Source organism: Mesoplodon densirostris, chromosome 2, assembly GCF_025265405.1.
Source record: "Mesoplodon densirostris isolate mMesDen1 chromosome 2, mMesDen1 primary haplotype, whole genome shotgun sequence".
NCBI classification, from domain to species: Eukaryota; Metazoa; Chordata; class Mammalia; order Artiodactyla; family Ziphiidae; genus Mesoplodon; species Mesoplodon densirostris.
In genome coordinates, this window is record NC_082662.1 from 28,206,158 (window position 1) to 28,220,975 (window position 14,818).

At 44.1% G+C, this 14,818-nt stretch overlaps 1 protein-coding gene across 2 annotated transcripts in view; it reads right to left on the reverse strand.

The window, feature by feature from the left end:
- CSMD2 (CUB and Sushi multiple domains 2) overlaps positions 1-14,818 on the reverse strand; it is a 660,274-nt gene that overhangs the window by 588,794 nt on the left and 56,662 nt on the right. For both annotated transcript variants that reach the window (XM_060081981.1, XM_060081974.1), the window contains exon 2: positions 8,923-9,139. In XM_060081981.1, the coding sequence (XP_059937964.1) occupies positions 8,923-9,139 (217 nt within the window). The remainder of the gene's footprint in view (positions 1-8,922; positions 9,140-14,818) is intronic.

A 14,818-nucleotide genomic window follows, 5' to 3' on the forward strand; every position in this document is an offset into this window, starting at 1 on the left:
GTGGGGCCTTACGTTTTGGCCGCTATTAAATGGCAGACTTGGCGAATGAGCAACATGAGGCTTTGCCACAAAAATTCACTTTGACCTTGAACCACAGGGTCCTACTGTGAAGGGAGAGATTGCTCAGGACCCCGACACTGCTGCCCACCTGGCTTTGTATATCACCGGCTGCCAACCCCTGCCCCACCACGTCCGCCCAAACCCACCCTTTGGCATTAGATGATGGAGCACATGGCCGCCTGTGGGTCACTGCAGTTGCCTTCCTGAGCCCCAAGCTGGGCAGACCCTGCTCCCTCCCTTCTGCAGCCCCCTTCAGACCTAGTGTGGTTGGGCCGACCTGTGTGAAAATGGGCGTTTGAATACAGCTCGCCCAAGGCGCGCAGCCTCTTGGAGACTCAGTATTTTCTCGCGATAAAGATGGAGGTGATCATTCTTATATCTGGGAAAACTGTGAAGACTGAATGAGATGTGGGACATCAAACTCTTGGCACACAACAGGTAAATATTTTTATTCCAACCCCCTGACCCTCCTCTATGTCCATTTAAGTCATCAGAACTCATCGTTCAGGGGATAAACAGAATGGTTCCCCCAAATGTCCTACAGTGTTTCTGGGCCCAGTATTGTCCCCAGATGCTCTGGGCCCACAGTAGGGGTCAGTGATCTCACTGGGGACCTGTGCAGGTCTCCCAAAGCTTGCCTGGGGAAAAGTCAGGAACAAAGCCGACTACGGCAACCCAGAAAGACAGGCTGCTGCCCTGTCCCCGCAGCCCCGTCCAGCTACATCCGCAGGCCTTGGCTTCTGCACACTTCAGCTGACTCCTTATTAATCAGAGATAAATTTCCCGATTACATATGAAGCTCCTACCAACAGGTTTGCCTCCAGATGGCAAATTTGCCTGCATTTAGGATGAATCAAACGTATTTACTTTTCAGATGTTAGGGGTTTAATAAAATCCATAATGCCTTTGGCCTCAAGCCCTCTTCCTATTAATTATTAAACCCTTGTGTGTTTCGAGGGTAATTGAATCCATGTTTCTAATTAGTTTACACTTAATTCATTAGAACAATTTTTAAAGGGCTGATGGATGTCCCAATAAGCCTCATGGGCAGTTTAATGAATCTTTATTTAAAAAGAAATTGGACACACACCAAACTGTTAACAGTGGTTACCTCCAGGGAGCAAAATTGGAACAAGGGCCTGGGAAGGAGGCACTTGTGTTTTTTCACTCTATACATTGCTGCACTGCTTGACTTTTTAAAAAAGATACAGAGTTCCCATTACTTTTACCATTTTAAAGAAACAGCTTGAAAAGGAAAATGGCATGAATTTTTTAAAGGGAAATGGAGTGAATGCAGATGAGTCCCAAGCAGTCAGAAGGCATTTTGGAGTGGAGAAGGAAGGCTGGCTTCTGGCTCTAGGAGACCCATGGTCTTCTCCTCCACTAGTCATTTAGTATCTAAGAGACCTCAGCCGCTTACTCAACCTCTACAAAGAAAATTAATCCTACCCATCTCATGGGGCTGTTGTTGAATTATTACATAACACGTGTTAATGCCTGTTTAGGACCTTTTGGTGTGTCCCCACTTCCCTTAAGGTACGTGCGAGCTCCCCAGCATGGCATACAGGGGCCCTGGTGATCCGGCCCGGACGCCCCCATCTCCCCACAGCACTTCCACCCCCAGCGGGCCCTCTGCACCACGCCTTTCTCTCTCTTTTGCCCTGACCTGCGCACACACTATTCTCCTGGCTTGAAACACTCTCCAAGCCCCTCCTTCTGCGCCCTATCAGGGATCCCTTCCTCCAGAGAGCATTCATTCATTCATTCCGTAAATATTTTGTTGAGCGCCTCCTATGGGCCAGGCCCTGGAGATGCAGTGGAGAATAAAACAGTCAAGGAGCCTACAGTCTTGTGAGGGAGATGGGCAGAAATCCAAGAATCACACACACGCACACGTAAAGCCACGAAGCACAGATGCAGAGTAATCTCAGGGGTATCACAGGAGGGTGTGACCAGGTTGAGAAGTAGGGGTGTCTCAGAGGATTCCCCGGGTGAGAAAGTGCAAGTGAGTTGACATATAAAAAATGAGGGAGCGGTAACTAAGCAAGGGGGCAGATGGAGGGACAGCATCCCAGGCCCGTAGATCCACATCTACAAATATCTCCCCAAGAATAGGTCAGGTTCCTCAGTCATGCCTCCTGGACTACCTTCACCTGCTTATTCATGTTTCCCTAAAAAGACTGTAAGTTCCTTGAAAGCAGAGGCTGTCTTGTTAACTGTTGTATCCCCAACACTAGGCATTCAATAAACGTTGAATACATGACAATGAATGAATGAATGAATGAATGAATGAATATGTCTAGTACGGTGGCTGGCCCACAAGAGGTGCTTGGTGTCATCACTTCTTTTTCCTTTCCACTATCCTCCCTCTGTTTCAATCCTTAACAGGAATGCTCCCTCATCCCCATGGGTCCCTCCAGCCACCTCCTGACCACAACAGCACATTCTCAAGGCACTCTGGGGAGAGGATCCTCCAAGGACAATCCTATTGATGTGTAAGGCACACTTTTTAAGGAATCCAACAAGCAGGTCCTTTAGGGGCCTCTGCTGCAATACAGTCATAAGAAGACAGTAAATCTCACAAATTTGTAGATTTTTTACAACTTCCAAACAGGTGTCTAATGCCAGTTGAGTGAAATCTGCAAGCAGCCCCAAATGACTAAAACTGCATTCCACCTTAGGCTGATGACAGAATGTGTATTGCCAGCAATGGAGGGAACCAGCTGCAGTGTTTCCCATAACTTGAGCCCAAATGTCTCAATTAAGGGATGCTTAGCTGTGCTTAACTGGTGCAGTTATCACCAGTGCCCTATAAATCCTCCAATGCACAGTGATGTCGTTTATTAGCAGCATTGCCATAGATTATGTTTGCTCGTGTTCCATTAGAAAACTTCATCCCACATTAAACTGCAATGCAATAGGATGTTTGCCAGCATGGAAAGGCCACTTAATTGTGCAAAAGCAGAGATGTGGGGATTGTTTCAGTAATTCATCCAGGCAGGGCTGACCCTGCATTATCTGGGAGGCTCTTTGTTCTTTTCTTGCTAATTTCCAAACTCCTCCAGGCTCCCCAGCCTTCAGGACCAGCTCCTACTCCCATTTCCCACCCGGATCCACTATGGGAAGAATCTGATCAGCTTCTATTGTAAATTTAATTTCAAGCAGCCAGACGCTGCCTTCTGGCACCCTGGGATGTTGCTGCTTATGAATAGCTCTAGATGAAATGTGAGATGCTCTCAAGAAGGTGGCTGTGAACTCCTGGTGGAGAAAGGGAGTTGTTGGGAGATGAATGGCATCTGCATATAGAACAACCTGTGTGCAGTGTGCCTACTGGTACCTCTTCTTTAACGATGCCAGGTGCAGCTGTCAGTACCTAGCATCACTGAGAGCTCCCCATTTTGCAGAGGAGGAAACTGAAGCTCAGATGGGTTGACTCACTTGTCCAAGGTCACTGACACAGAAATAGGATCAGCACACAGGTATGTCTGATGCTAAAGGCCTTAACTTCTCCTTAATCTCCTACCTCGGGATTTCTCAACCTCAGCACCACTGGCATTTGTTGCAGCTGTCTTGTGCATGGTAGGACACTTGGCAGCATCCCTGGCCTCGACCCACTAGATGCCAGGGCCCCTCTCCAGTTGTGACAACCAAAAATGTCTCCAGACATTGTCAAATGTCCCCTTGGGGTCAAAATCACCTTCAGTTGAAAACCACTGTTCTACGTCATGTCATATAAATGTATTGGGTTTGTGTGTGTGTGTGTGTGTCTCTTTTTGCTTAATTGTGTTTTCTAATTTTTTTTCTACCAACATACAAGTATTTCTTTTGTTTATACCTCAATACAGTTCAAAGCAGTTTACACACATTATTTAATGTAATCCTTACCAACCAATCTATGGAGTAGATACTGATACATCCACTTCATGGATGAAGATACTGAGGATAAGAGTCAAAGTGGCCTGTCTACGCCAAGCAGCCAGCGAGGAGCTGGAACTCATGTCTTGCAGGTGCAAGATGTATATTTCACTGCATGGCTCAGCCACAGCCAAACGTGGTAGAAGCCTTGACTCCCAGCCTCAAGGAGCTTAGAATCTAACTAGGAGGGAAGCTTGTTGCTCACACCACCACCCATGAGCTAGCAGCTGGAGAAAGACGAGTGTAAAGAGGGCTGAGGATTGGGGTGGGGAGGTGACTCCAGTCTTTTGCTGGAATGCATCCATAAGTAAATTGAAAAGGACTGAAGGTAAAGGGAGAAAAGAGAAATGCATTAAAATGCTCAAAGAGCAGAATTACAAAACTTACGCCTGTCAAGTCTGAGACGAAAGCCCCAAGTGATGCAGAGAGAACCCCACTGCAGGCTTCTTGTCAGTCCGGCCCCACTGCTGGGCTACCGTGGGACGAGCAATGCCACCCACAACGAATGACTTCCCCTGAGCCCAGTCTCTTCTTGGATGTCTGTCCTCCACATCTGCTGCTCCCAGATCTAAAAAGTCTAATGGGCAGGCCACAGAGCAAGCGTCAAGACAGGCATAAAAGCGCTCCAGAGCGGTCTGAGTTCCTAAGAGCAGAAGGCCAGGAAAGATGCAAATAATGTTTGTGGAGCAGCAGGGGATCCTAGGAGGTGGCTCATATACACAACCCTGTGAGGTGGGTCAGTGTCACCTCTATTTTATAGATGAGTCTCAGAGAAGCCAAACCTTGCACAGGTCATGGCATAAATAAATGTAGAAGCCAGCTGGGTATAAATCTTGGCCTGTCATCACCGTACCCTCCTGTCTCACGGGAAAACACTGTGAGAGGAGGTGACCTACCTGTTCTGTTAGACGAATGAAGAAAAACATCAGTGCACAAAATACCCTGGGATGCCTTGAGAACACATTTTCCTGGAGACTGGAATTCACATCAGGCTGACCTAGCTTGTTTTCTGATTCCAAGCCAGACAATGTGGAGTCATCCTCCACCCCTTTCTTTTTCATACTCCCACTCTACAATCCCTAGAAACCCACCCTTAATTCCAAGTACCGCACTGTCCCAGAACATCATACAAACCCCTGCCATCTCCTCTCTTCATTATTCTAGCTCAGGTTACCTCTGTCTCTTGCCTGGCCTGGCAGTCACCAGTCTGGCCCCTACCCTAACACATTTTCCACACTGCAGCCAGACCACGCCAAAATCCTCTGCTTAAACACATTCATTAGAAGGACAGCTACCAAACACCTACAGCCAACATCACGCTTAATGGTGAAAGACTGAGTATTTTAAGATCAAGGACAAAGTAAGGATGTCCACCCTCACCACTTCTATTCAATATTATATTGAATATTGAGTATAGTCAATATTCTATCTGCTGCAATTAAGTATAAATAAATAAATGGCATCACGATTGAAAAAGAACAAAAACTGTTTTTATTCACAGATATTTTTTAACAACTATCAGAACTATTAATAAGAAGCTCAGCCAGGTCATGGGATACAAGATCAATATACAAATATCAATTGTATTTCTACATATTAGCAGTGAATCATCCAAAAATAAAATATAATGAAAAATAATTCTATTCATGACAGCAAATCAGAAAAGAATAAAAATCTTAAGAGAGATTTCCAGTTCAAGATGGAGAGCCAAGGCAACATGTTATACTCTCCTTCAACCTGACCTCCTAAGTTGTCATGGAAATAGTCTGAGGTATATAAAAAGAGAGACTATATATATCCATGTGGGAAACTAGGAAAAAGAGACAGACACCTACATGCTACAAACACTAAGGAATTTCTACAAGATACAGTGTGGTGAGACCTGACTAAGAAAAAGGCTCACTAGACAGGATGCTGACAGGGAAATACAGCTTAAAATGTGTTCTCAAGAAGTAACTTCAACCACTAGCAGAATAAAAATCAGAGACGAGGCAAAGAACACTTGTGCTTAAAGATGGAGAAACGGAAATCATAGTAAGGAAGCTTAAAAACAGAAAGTATTAAATATTATCCAAGAACAAATACATCAGTTATCACCAAAAATTGTGAGTGAATTAAACCTTTCTGTTAAAGAATAAAAACTCTCATGAAAGATTTAAAAACAAAACTCTAAAAGACACCTATAAAACAATGACACAGAAATATTAAAAATAGAGAAATTAGCAAAGATGGGTGATAAATGCAAACCTAAAAGATAATAAAAGTGGTAAAACTAGTATCAAAGTAGAATTTAAGGCAAAAAAGGGGGATAAATATAACTTTTATATTGGAAGAATTATGATTCACTCTGAAGATCTGATGTTTACAAATACTGACATACTGAAGAGAATAACATCAACATATATAAAGTAAAAACTTAGAAATAAAGGGAGAAAATGATAAAAATAATAGTGAAAATGTGAAAACAATAAGTTGCTTATCCTTGACAAAAATCACTTAGACAATAAATAAGAAATTAGAAAAGTTAGACAATACTAATAACATGAATTTGTTCACTCTTCCACCACAGAATACATGTTCTTTCAAATACTCAGAACGTTTACCAAAAATGATGTTATACTGAGAAAAAAAGGCAACAAATTCTCCAAAATAAAAATCATAATCTGAACATAATGCAGTACAACTAGATAATAACTTCTTAAGTATAAAAAAATATTACTTGGAAATTTTGAGGGAAAAAACCCTAGAGTCAAGGAAGGAACAAAACTGCAGTTAGAGCCTGCAGTTAGAATTATTTATTCTAAAAATAACAACTATCCATCAAAATTTATGGAATATGGTCAAAGTTGTACTTAGGGAAAAATACCTCAATGATTTTAATATCAAACAAGAGGTAATGAAACTAATTCAGTTCATGAAAACAGCAAAAGAGCAACACCAGCCCAAGGTAAGTCAGGTAATAGGAAAGGGATAAAACTGATAGCCCTAGAGTTGGGACTTTTAAAAGACCAATAAAATAGGCAAACTTCTGGCAAGACTAAATAAGTAAAAAGAAAGAAAATGCAAATGCGCGGGAGCAGATACAAGAAAGCGGACGTGATCCCAGATAGCGTGGAGGTAGAAATGCTGTATGGGAAAACTATATAATTCTGAAATGAACCAAAATGAGCACATCAGGCAGATGACAGGGATGAGGAGCCCGAGCAGGGATGACCTTGTGGAAGTACAAATCCCAGGAGGCTTCTGCTCAAACATGGCTGGTTGGCCAGAGTGGGCTGTGCCCTGGCTGGGAATACATCCAGGGACCCCCTGCCAGGACCACCTCCTTAGGTCCCAGAACCCCCACCCTGCCCGGCCAGAGCCATCCCACCTCTGGGGGTCTTCCACACTTCACTCTCAGAGCCAGAGAACTCAAATGGCAGAAGATAGAGCTTTGACCACACGTGCGTGGACCCTGCCTAAAGAGAAAGAAGAGCTGGAAGAACTTCAGGACGCAGAATAGGCCTCCAGTCATCTGCACCCCAACTAGCCACCCCACTGGGCTGATCTGACTTTCTGTCTTTCAACATCCCTCAAGGGTCTGTGCCGGTGCCCCACCAATGGGGTCATTGGAGCTCTACATCTGATGGTGACCTCGTCCAGTCTCCTGGTTTTAAGCACTAACCAGTCCTAGTCTCCCAACTTTATATCTCTAGCCCCGATGTCCTTGAACTCTAAACTCACATATTTAAGTCCAGGCCTGCCCCCTTCCCAATTAGCATGTCACGTCCTTGAAGACAGCAGCTTTGTTTTGCTCGCTGCTGCGTCCCCAGCACCCAGGCCAGTGTCTGGAACATAGTAGGTGCTCATGAAATATTTGCGGAATGAGTAAGTGAAGAGCACTCCAGTCCCTCCACGCAAGTTTCACTGAACACCTACTGTGTGCCAATCCCTGTGGAATGTCAAGGGCAGATGGACAAGCCTGGTCTTGTCTAAGAGGAACCACTAGTCAGGGGAGCCCCAGATGCCCATCCCAGCTGCAGACATGGCAGCTCACCTCTGCACTGCCCTGAGAGGGCAGGGAGCAAGCAAGAAGAGGGCTGGCTCAGTCCTGGGAATGTTATCTGTGACTATGATCCAAGAGCATCTTAAACAAAGCCTTGAGGACCCCGGGGTCCCCAGGGCTTGGCTGGTAAGCCATTAACCCTTTGTCTCCCTGGGAGCCCAAAGCGTATCTTGCAGGACCAGAACAAGTCTTGCAATGGAGGCACGGCAGGCCACCAGGTCAACAAAACCTGGAAAGCTATGACCCTGGGGCCTTGATCTTTGCCCCCCACCCAAAGTCTGCTCTTCCTGCAGAGGTGGGAGTCTTCCTCCCTGTCTCCCGCCTTGATGTGAACTCTCCCACTGGGAGGTAGCTCAGGAGCACGGGAAAGCAGTCTCGTCCTCCCCATTGTTTCCTCTTCTATCAAGCATGCTGCGGTTTAAAAAGGAGAAACTTCCCTAAATTCTCAATTCTGTACCCACAGCCAAAGTCATGCAAATGCAAGGCAAAATCCAACAAAGTATTGATGGTTTTCAAGTCGGGGATGTAAGACATAGTTGCTACTAGCCTTCAGTTCATATCTGCTGGGTCCAAGGGATATATTTCTGTGTGTGCAAAGAATATACACCAACAGATGTGCACACAAACACACATATGCATGCGAAATCAGTTGTAATAGAAAGACTTGAATTGCTCTGTATGTTGTCTATCTAGTCTTCCCAAATGTCCTACAAAAACTCCTGCCTACTGGGAATTTCTAAGCAGGAGAAAGGAATTGGGAAACGTAAAGAAAGCAGAGGAGTTCAGGGCAGGCCTCATAAAAACAGAGGCCTTTGTTGATGACAATTCACCCTGCCTGGTTCTTCCTCTCAGCAAGCTTGGCTCAGGCCCAGCTGTTGGCCACGGGGAGGAGGGGGTGATACCTGATTCGCAGGTTCTCTGGCTGGGGTGGCCCATCAAACACCGACAGGACGTCAAAGTCCTCCTCCAGGGCGAAGGACTGGAACACAAGCTGGATCCGGTGCTGGTCCTCCGCGGTGATGGTCCACGTGCAGTTGGCGTAATTGGGGTAGCCATACGGGAACCCTGGGCTCTCAACGGTGCCATTGGGACCCTGCAGTTGGAACGTGCAGTTCTGGCCTGGGAGAGAGAAAGGGGGCTGTTCAGTACGGCCAGAAGAACTCTGAGAATCTCCCAGAGAGATGGGAGCAGTGTCTTAGAGGATCATGAACCCCCTTATCCAAGTGTTTCCTCTGGACCAGCCCATGCTCAGTGCAGAGGGAAGGAAGGTGGGTGACTGACACCCTAAGTGCCAGCTTGCTTGTGCTGTGAGCTGTCCAGGTGATAAAATGGGCATCATTGTACTCAAGCCTTAGAACAACGCTGTGAGGTAGGAAACAATGCTCAGAGTTTGAACTAAAAGGCCAGCAGACCAGGTGGAACTTCCTCTTTACAACATTAAATGCCAGACTGACGATTTCAAATTTTCTCCATTTTCCACGGCCTCCTGACCCTCCAGGCTCCTCTTCTCAGCCCCAGCCCCCTCTTCCCATCTCCACAGAGAATAAAAGCCATCAGTGGGGATTCCGTTGTCTTCCCAATTCCAAATCCGTCTAGCCTACCCCACCATGGTCTTCCTTCCTCCTGCAGATCAACTAGCCCTCCTGCAATCTAAACATATTCCTTCCATGTGCCCTTTGGATCCCATCCTTCCCTCATCTTCAAGAACCTTATACACGTTTCTCTCTTATGTATGTTCCAAGTGTTCAATCATTTACTCTCCACTGGAACTTTCCCATTTTAAATGTGCTCAAGACTCTCCTTAAAAAACCAACTCCCCATTCCACTTCTCTTCTCCCTCCAGCCTTGTCTCTCTCTTCCCCTTCTCAGCCAAAGTTTTAGAAAACACAATCTGTCTGTCCTTTCTGTCTCTATTTCCTTACTCCCAGCCCGTCAGTTCTGTCTTCTGGTCCTGTCAATCCACCCAAACAGGTCTAAGGTCACCGATGGGTCCAGTGGATATTGTTCAGTCCTCATTTTAACAGACCTCCCTCTCAGCTGCCTCTAACACTGTTGCCTCCTTTCTGGAATCACCCCTCCCAGGCCAGAGCATCTCAGACTACACTGCACATGAGCAGCGCCTGGGGACCTGGCTGACATTTAGATTCTGATGTACAGCACCTGGGAGGGGCCAGAGAGCCTGCTTGTTTACCTGGTGCCCTGCAAATGCAATGATGCTTTGAGTAGCCTGGTCCCCGGCTTCCTCCCATACCGCTCACTCTCCATCTTTCCTCCCATGGATCTTTCTCTGGCTCCTTTCCAGGCTCAGTGTTGGGGCCTCTTCTCCTCTCTGTCTGGTCTAGAGGACCTCCACTTGTGCACTGATGACTCACAACTTCACAGTCCAGGCCAGACCTCTCTCTGAGCTCCAGACCTGACACCTCCTTTGGGATGTTCAGGCTCGTGATGTCCTCCACCTACCCTTTCCTGACACTTTCCTCTCCTTCACAACCCCATGGACAACCGATCACCCTGTCTCTGTCTCTACTTCCCTTGACCCCACAGCATCTCTCCCCCAGACTGCCATAAAAACTACCTCCTAACTGGTCAACTGCGTTTACCCTGGTCCCTGCCAACACTACAGCTGGGGGTGTCTTTTCAAAACAGAAATCTGATCAGGTCACCTCCCCTTTCCTCCACCGACATCAAACCTCCCATAGCTCATCATTGCTCTCCAGTAAGGAAAAATCACTTGTAGACCTATGAGGGTCTCTGCATGGTTTGGCCCTTAGTGACCTCTTACCCTTGTGTCCACTAGCTTTCCAGCCAAACCCCACCCTTCTAAAGGACTTGAACAGACATTTTTTCCAAACAACATATATAAAAGGCCAACAGGTACATGAAAAGATGCTCAACATCGCTAGTCATTACGGAAATGCAAATTAAAAACACAATGAGATATAACCTCATGCCTGTTAGAATGGCCATCATCAAAAAGACAAGAGATAACAAATGCTGGCAGGGATGCAGAGAAAATGGAACTCTTGTGCACTGTTGGTGGGATTGTAAATTGGTGCAGCCACTGTTGAAAACAGTATGGAGGATCCTCAAAAAATTAAGAATAGAACTATCACATGATCCAGCAATTCCACTTCTGGGAATATATCCAAATGTAACAAAAACACTAACTCGAAAAGATATCTGCACCTCCACATTCATAGAAGCATTATTTACAATAAACAAGACATGGAAACAACCTAAGTGTCCATCGATAGATGAATGGATAAATTAGTTGTGAGATACACACACACACACACACACACACACACACACACAAATATTATTCAGCCATAAAAAAAAAAGGAAATCCTACCATTTGCAACACCATGAATGGACCTCGAAGGCATTATGCTAAGTGAAATAAGTCAGAGAAAAAAAGATAAATACTGTATGATATCACTTATACGTGGAACCTGAACAAACAAACCAAAAAAAAACCCCAAAACTCATAGAAAAACAGATCAGACTTGTGGTTATCAGAGGCAGGGGGTGGGGAAGTGGAATTGGAGGAAGGTGGTCAAAAGGTACAAAGTTCCACTTGTAAAATAAATAAGTACTAGTGATGTAACGCACAGCATGATGACTATCGCTAACATTGCTGTGTGATACCCAGGTAAGTTGTTCGGAGAGTAGATCCTAAGAGTTCTCATCACAAAGAGAACATTTTTTCCTTTCTTCTTTCCTTTTTATAGTTTTTATATAAGATAATGGTTGTTAGCTAAGCCTATTGTGGTAATCATTTCACAATATACATAAATCAAACCATCACGCTGTATGTCTTAAATTTACACAGTGATATGTGTCACAGATGTGTATCTGTCAGAAAAAAAACACCCCGCCCTTCTCAGTCCTTTGTACTGGCTACACTCTCACTGCACAGCCACAGGGCCTTTGGGTATGCTGTTCTCTCTTCCTAGAATACACTTCCCTCCCTTCTTGGCATATTTTTCTTTCAGATGTCTAGTCAACTGTCTCTCCTTGACTAGTTCAAACCCCCTATTATATGCTCTCATGATACCATCACCTCTGCTTGGTAGCACTTATCACAGAAGCAAATGTCCATGCTTCCATGTGATTAATTCATAAGTACCTGTTTTCTTGCCAGGCTGTAAGCTCCATGAGAAGACAGACCATACTTGAGTTTTCCCATCTTTGAATCCATAGCCCAAGCTCAGTACCAGACACATGGTAAGTTCTCATTAATTTAAGATAGTGCTTGTATTTAGTGAGTGTTTGGCTAGACACTCCTCTGAGAACTTCACATATATTAACTTGTTTAATCCTCACAACAGCCCTAGAAGGTGGATACTATTCATATCACCTCCATTTTACAGATGAAGAACTAAGGCAAAGAGAAATTAAGGAAGGGGTCCAAGCCACCCCGTTACTCAGAGATGGGATTCAAAAGTAAGCAGTCCACTTCAGATCCACCTTAACTTACGATGCTGATGAATTGACTCAACACTAATTTTTTTAAAGCCCACTTTAGGGATTAACTGACAAAGGACAGTTAATCTCTAAAATGACTTTAATATTGAAAAATCTCTTTTAACGGAAAAGAGGGATAACACAAAGTATCCCATTTAAAGAGAAAAAAAAGCTAAGGTCTTATGAATAAATGCTAAATGGGCATTTAATCAAATTAGACATGTAACCCTGATTAAAATAAGCATTTGGAAGTAGGAGAAAGAATATTTCCTTAGCATGACAGAGCATCCATTTTAAAACAATAACTTACATCCTACTTAGGGTGAAATGCCTGATTAAGATCAGGAATGGGATGGAAATGCTACTATCACCTCTGAGATTTCACGCTTTATTGGAAGAGCTAATCCATGTGATGCAAGAAAAAGAAATGAGAAAGGAGCAAGCAGAATTATGGTTTGCAGATGATATATTAATATACCCAGAAAACCCAGGAGAATCAATTAGGAAGCTATTAGAATAAGAAATTTCAGGAAAGTAGCCAAACACAAAATAAGTATACAAAATCAGTGACATTTCCATATGCAAGTGACAGATAAAAATATAAAGAAAAAAGGGTCTTATTTATGATAACTACAAAATGCGTATAATAAATGGAAATAAACTTAATAAGAAACAGGCAGTCACTGTATAAAAATAACATTTAGAGAAGGATAAAAAATTTGAATAATTGGAGAGACATATGTTATCCTGAGTGGAAGACTAACTTCTGAAAGGTTAATTTGGAATATTAACCTTTTGAAAAGTTAATTTATAAGCTTAATGCAATTCTGATCAAAAGCCCAATAACCTGTTTTGAATTTAGTAAAAGGGTACCTAAGTTTAACTGGAAGAAATAGACAGTTGCAGACAATGATATTTTTTGTAGTATTCTCTTTCTACAGATACTAAACAAAATCACCGAATGATGCTTTGAAAATAGTGTGGAGGTGGCCCAAGGGTGGACAGGCAGAACATGACACAGTATTACAGCAATAGCTTTAAATAGACATAAAAATTAAAATATATATAAGCATTAAAAATCAGTGAGAAAAGAAAAACATTTTGCAAGGAAAACTAATTAACTGTTTGAGAAAAGAATTAAGTTATCTTGTCAATTCACACCATATACTAAACTAAGTTTTTTAAAAAGTCAAAAAATAATTAGAAGAACATGTACACAAATAATTATCTGACTGTGATTTTCTGAATGTAAAAGCTGTGGAAGGACTTCCCTGGTGGCACAGTGGTTGAGAGTCCGCCTGCCGATGCAGGGGACACGGGTTCGTGCCCCGGTCCGGGAAGATCCCACATGCCTCAGAGTGGCTGGGCCTGTGAGCCATGACCGCTGAGCCTGCGTGTCCCGAGCCTGTGCTCCGCAACGAGAGAGGCCGCAACAGTGAGAGGCCCACGTACCGTAAAAAAAAAAAAAAAGCTGTGGAAGATACTACAAGACTGATAGTTTATACAGAAAGTATGTAGTATGTGTAGGTCAAAAATAGAAACAAAATCAAAAGGCACACAAAAAGGTTAGGTAGAAAAGTATCAATAAAACAGTTAATACAGAAAGAACTATTACTAACCAGTAGGAAAACAACAAGCACTGTAATTAAAAAGCTGGACAGGATCTTGAATGAGCTAATTCATAAAGGAAGACATAAATGGCTCAGAACCCAGAAAAAATATTCAACTACAGTAATAATGAAATAAAGCTCCTATCTCCACAACTATATATATATATATATATATATATATATTTTTTTTTTTTTTTTTTTTTTTTTTTTTTTTTTTTGCGGTACTCGGGCCTCTCACTGTTGTGGCCTCTCCCGTTGCGGAGCACAGGCTCCAGACGCGCAGGCTCAGCGGCCATGGCTCACGGGCCCAACCGCTCTGCGGCATGTGGGATCTTCCCAGACCAGGGCACGAACCCGTGTCCCCCGCATCGGCAGGAGGACTCTCAACCACTGCGCCACCAGGGAAGCCCTCCACAACTTTTAAAGGAGCCCCCTGGTTCATGTTCCTGAACTTCACCTCACTGGCACTGGCACCAGATCTACTCAGCTCATGTCTCTGAAATCTGTCTGGTGATGTCATTGCACCATGTCATTCACGCACTCATTCATTCATTCCTCTAGGTTAGACCCTGTGGTGGGCCTTGGGGCCTGGATCATAGACCCAGACATAAGCAAATACTTCCACATGGCAATACTGTGCTACAGGGCTGCACAGAATGATCCTGGAGTATAGACCCAACAGGGGTCACGCCTTGAGGACCACCCTCATTCGTGTCCTGGT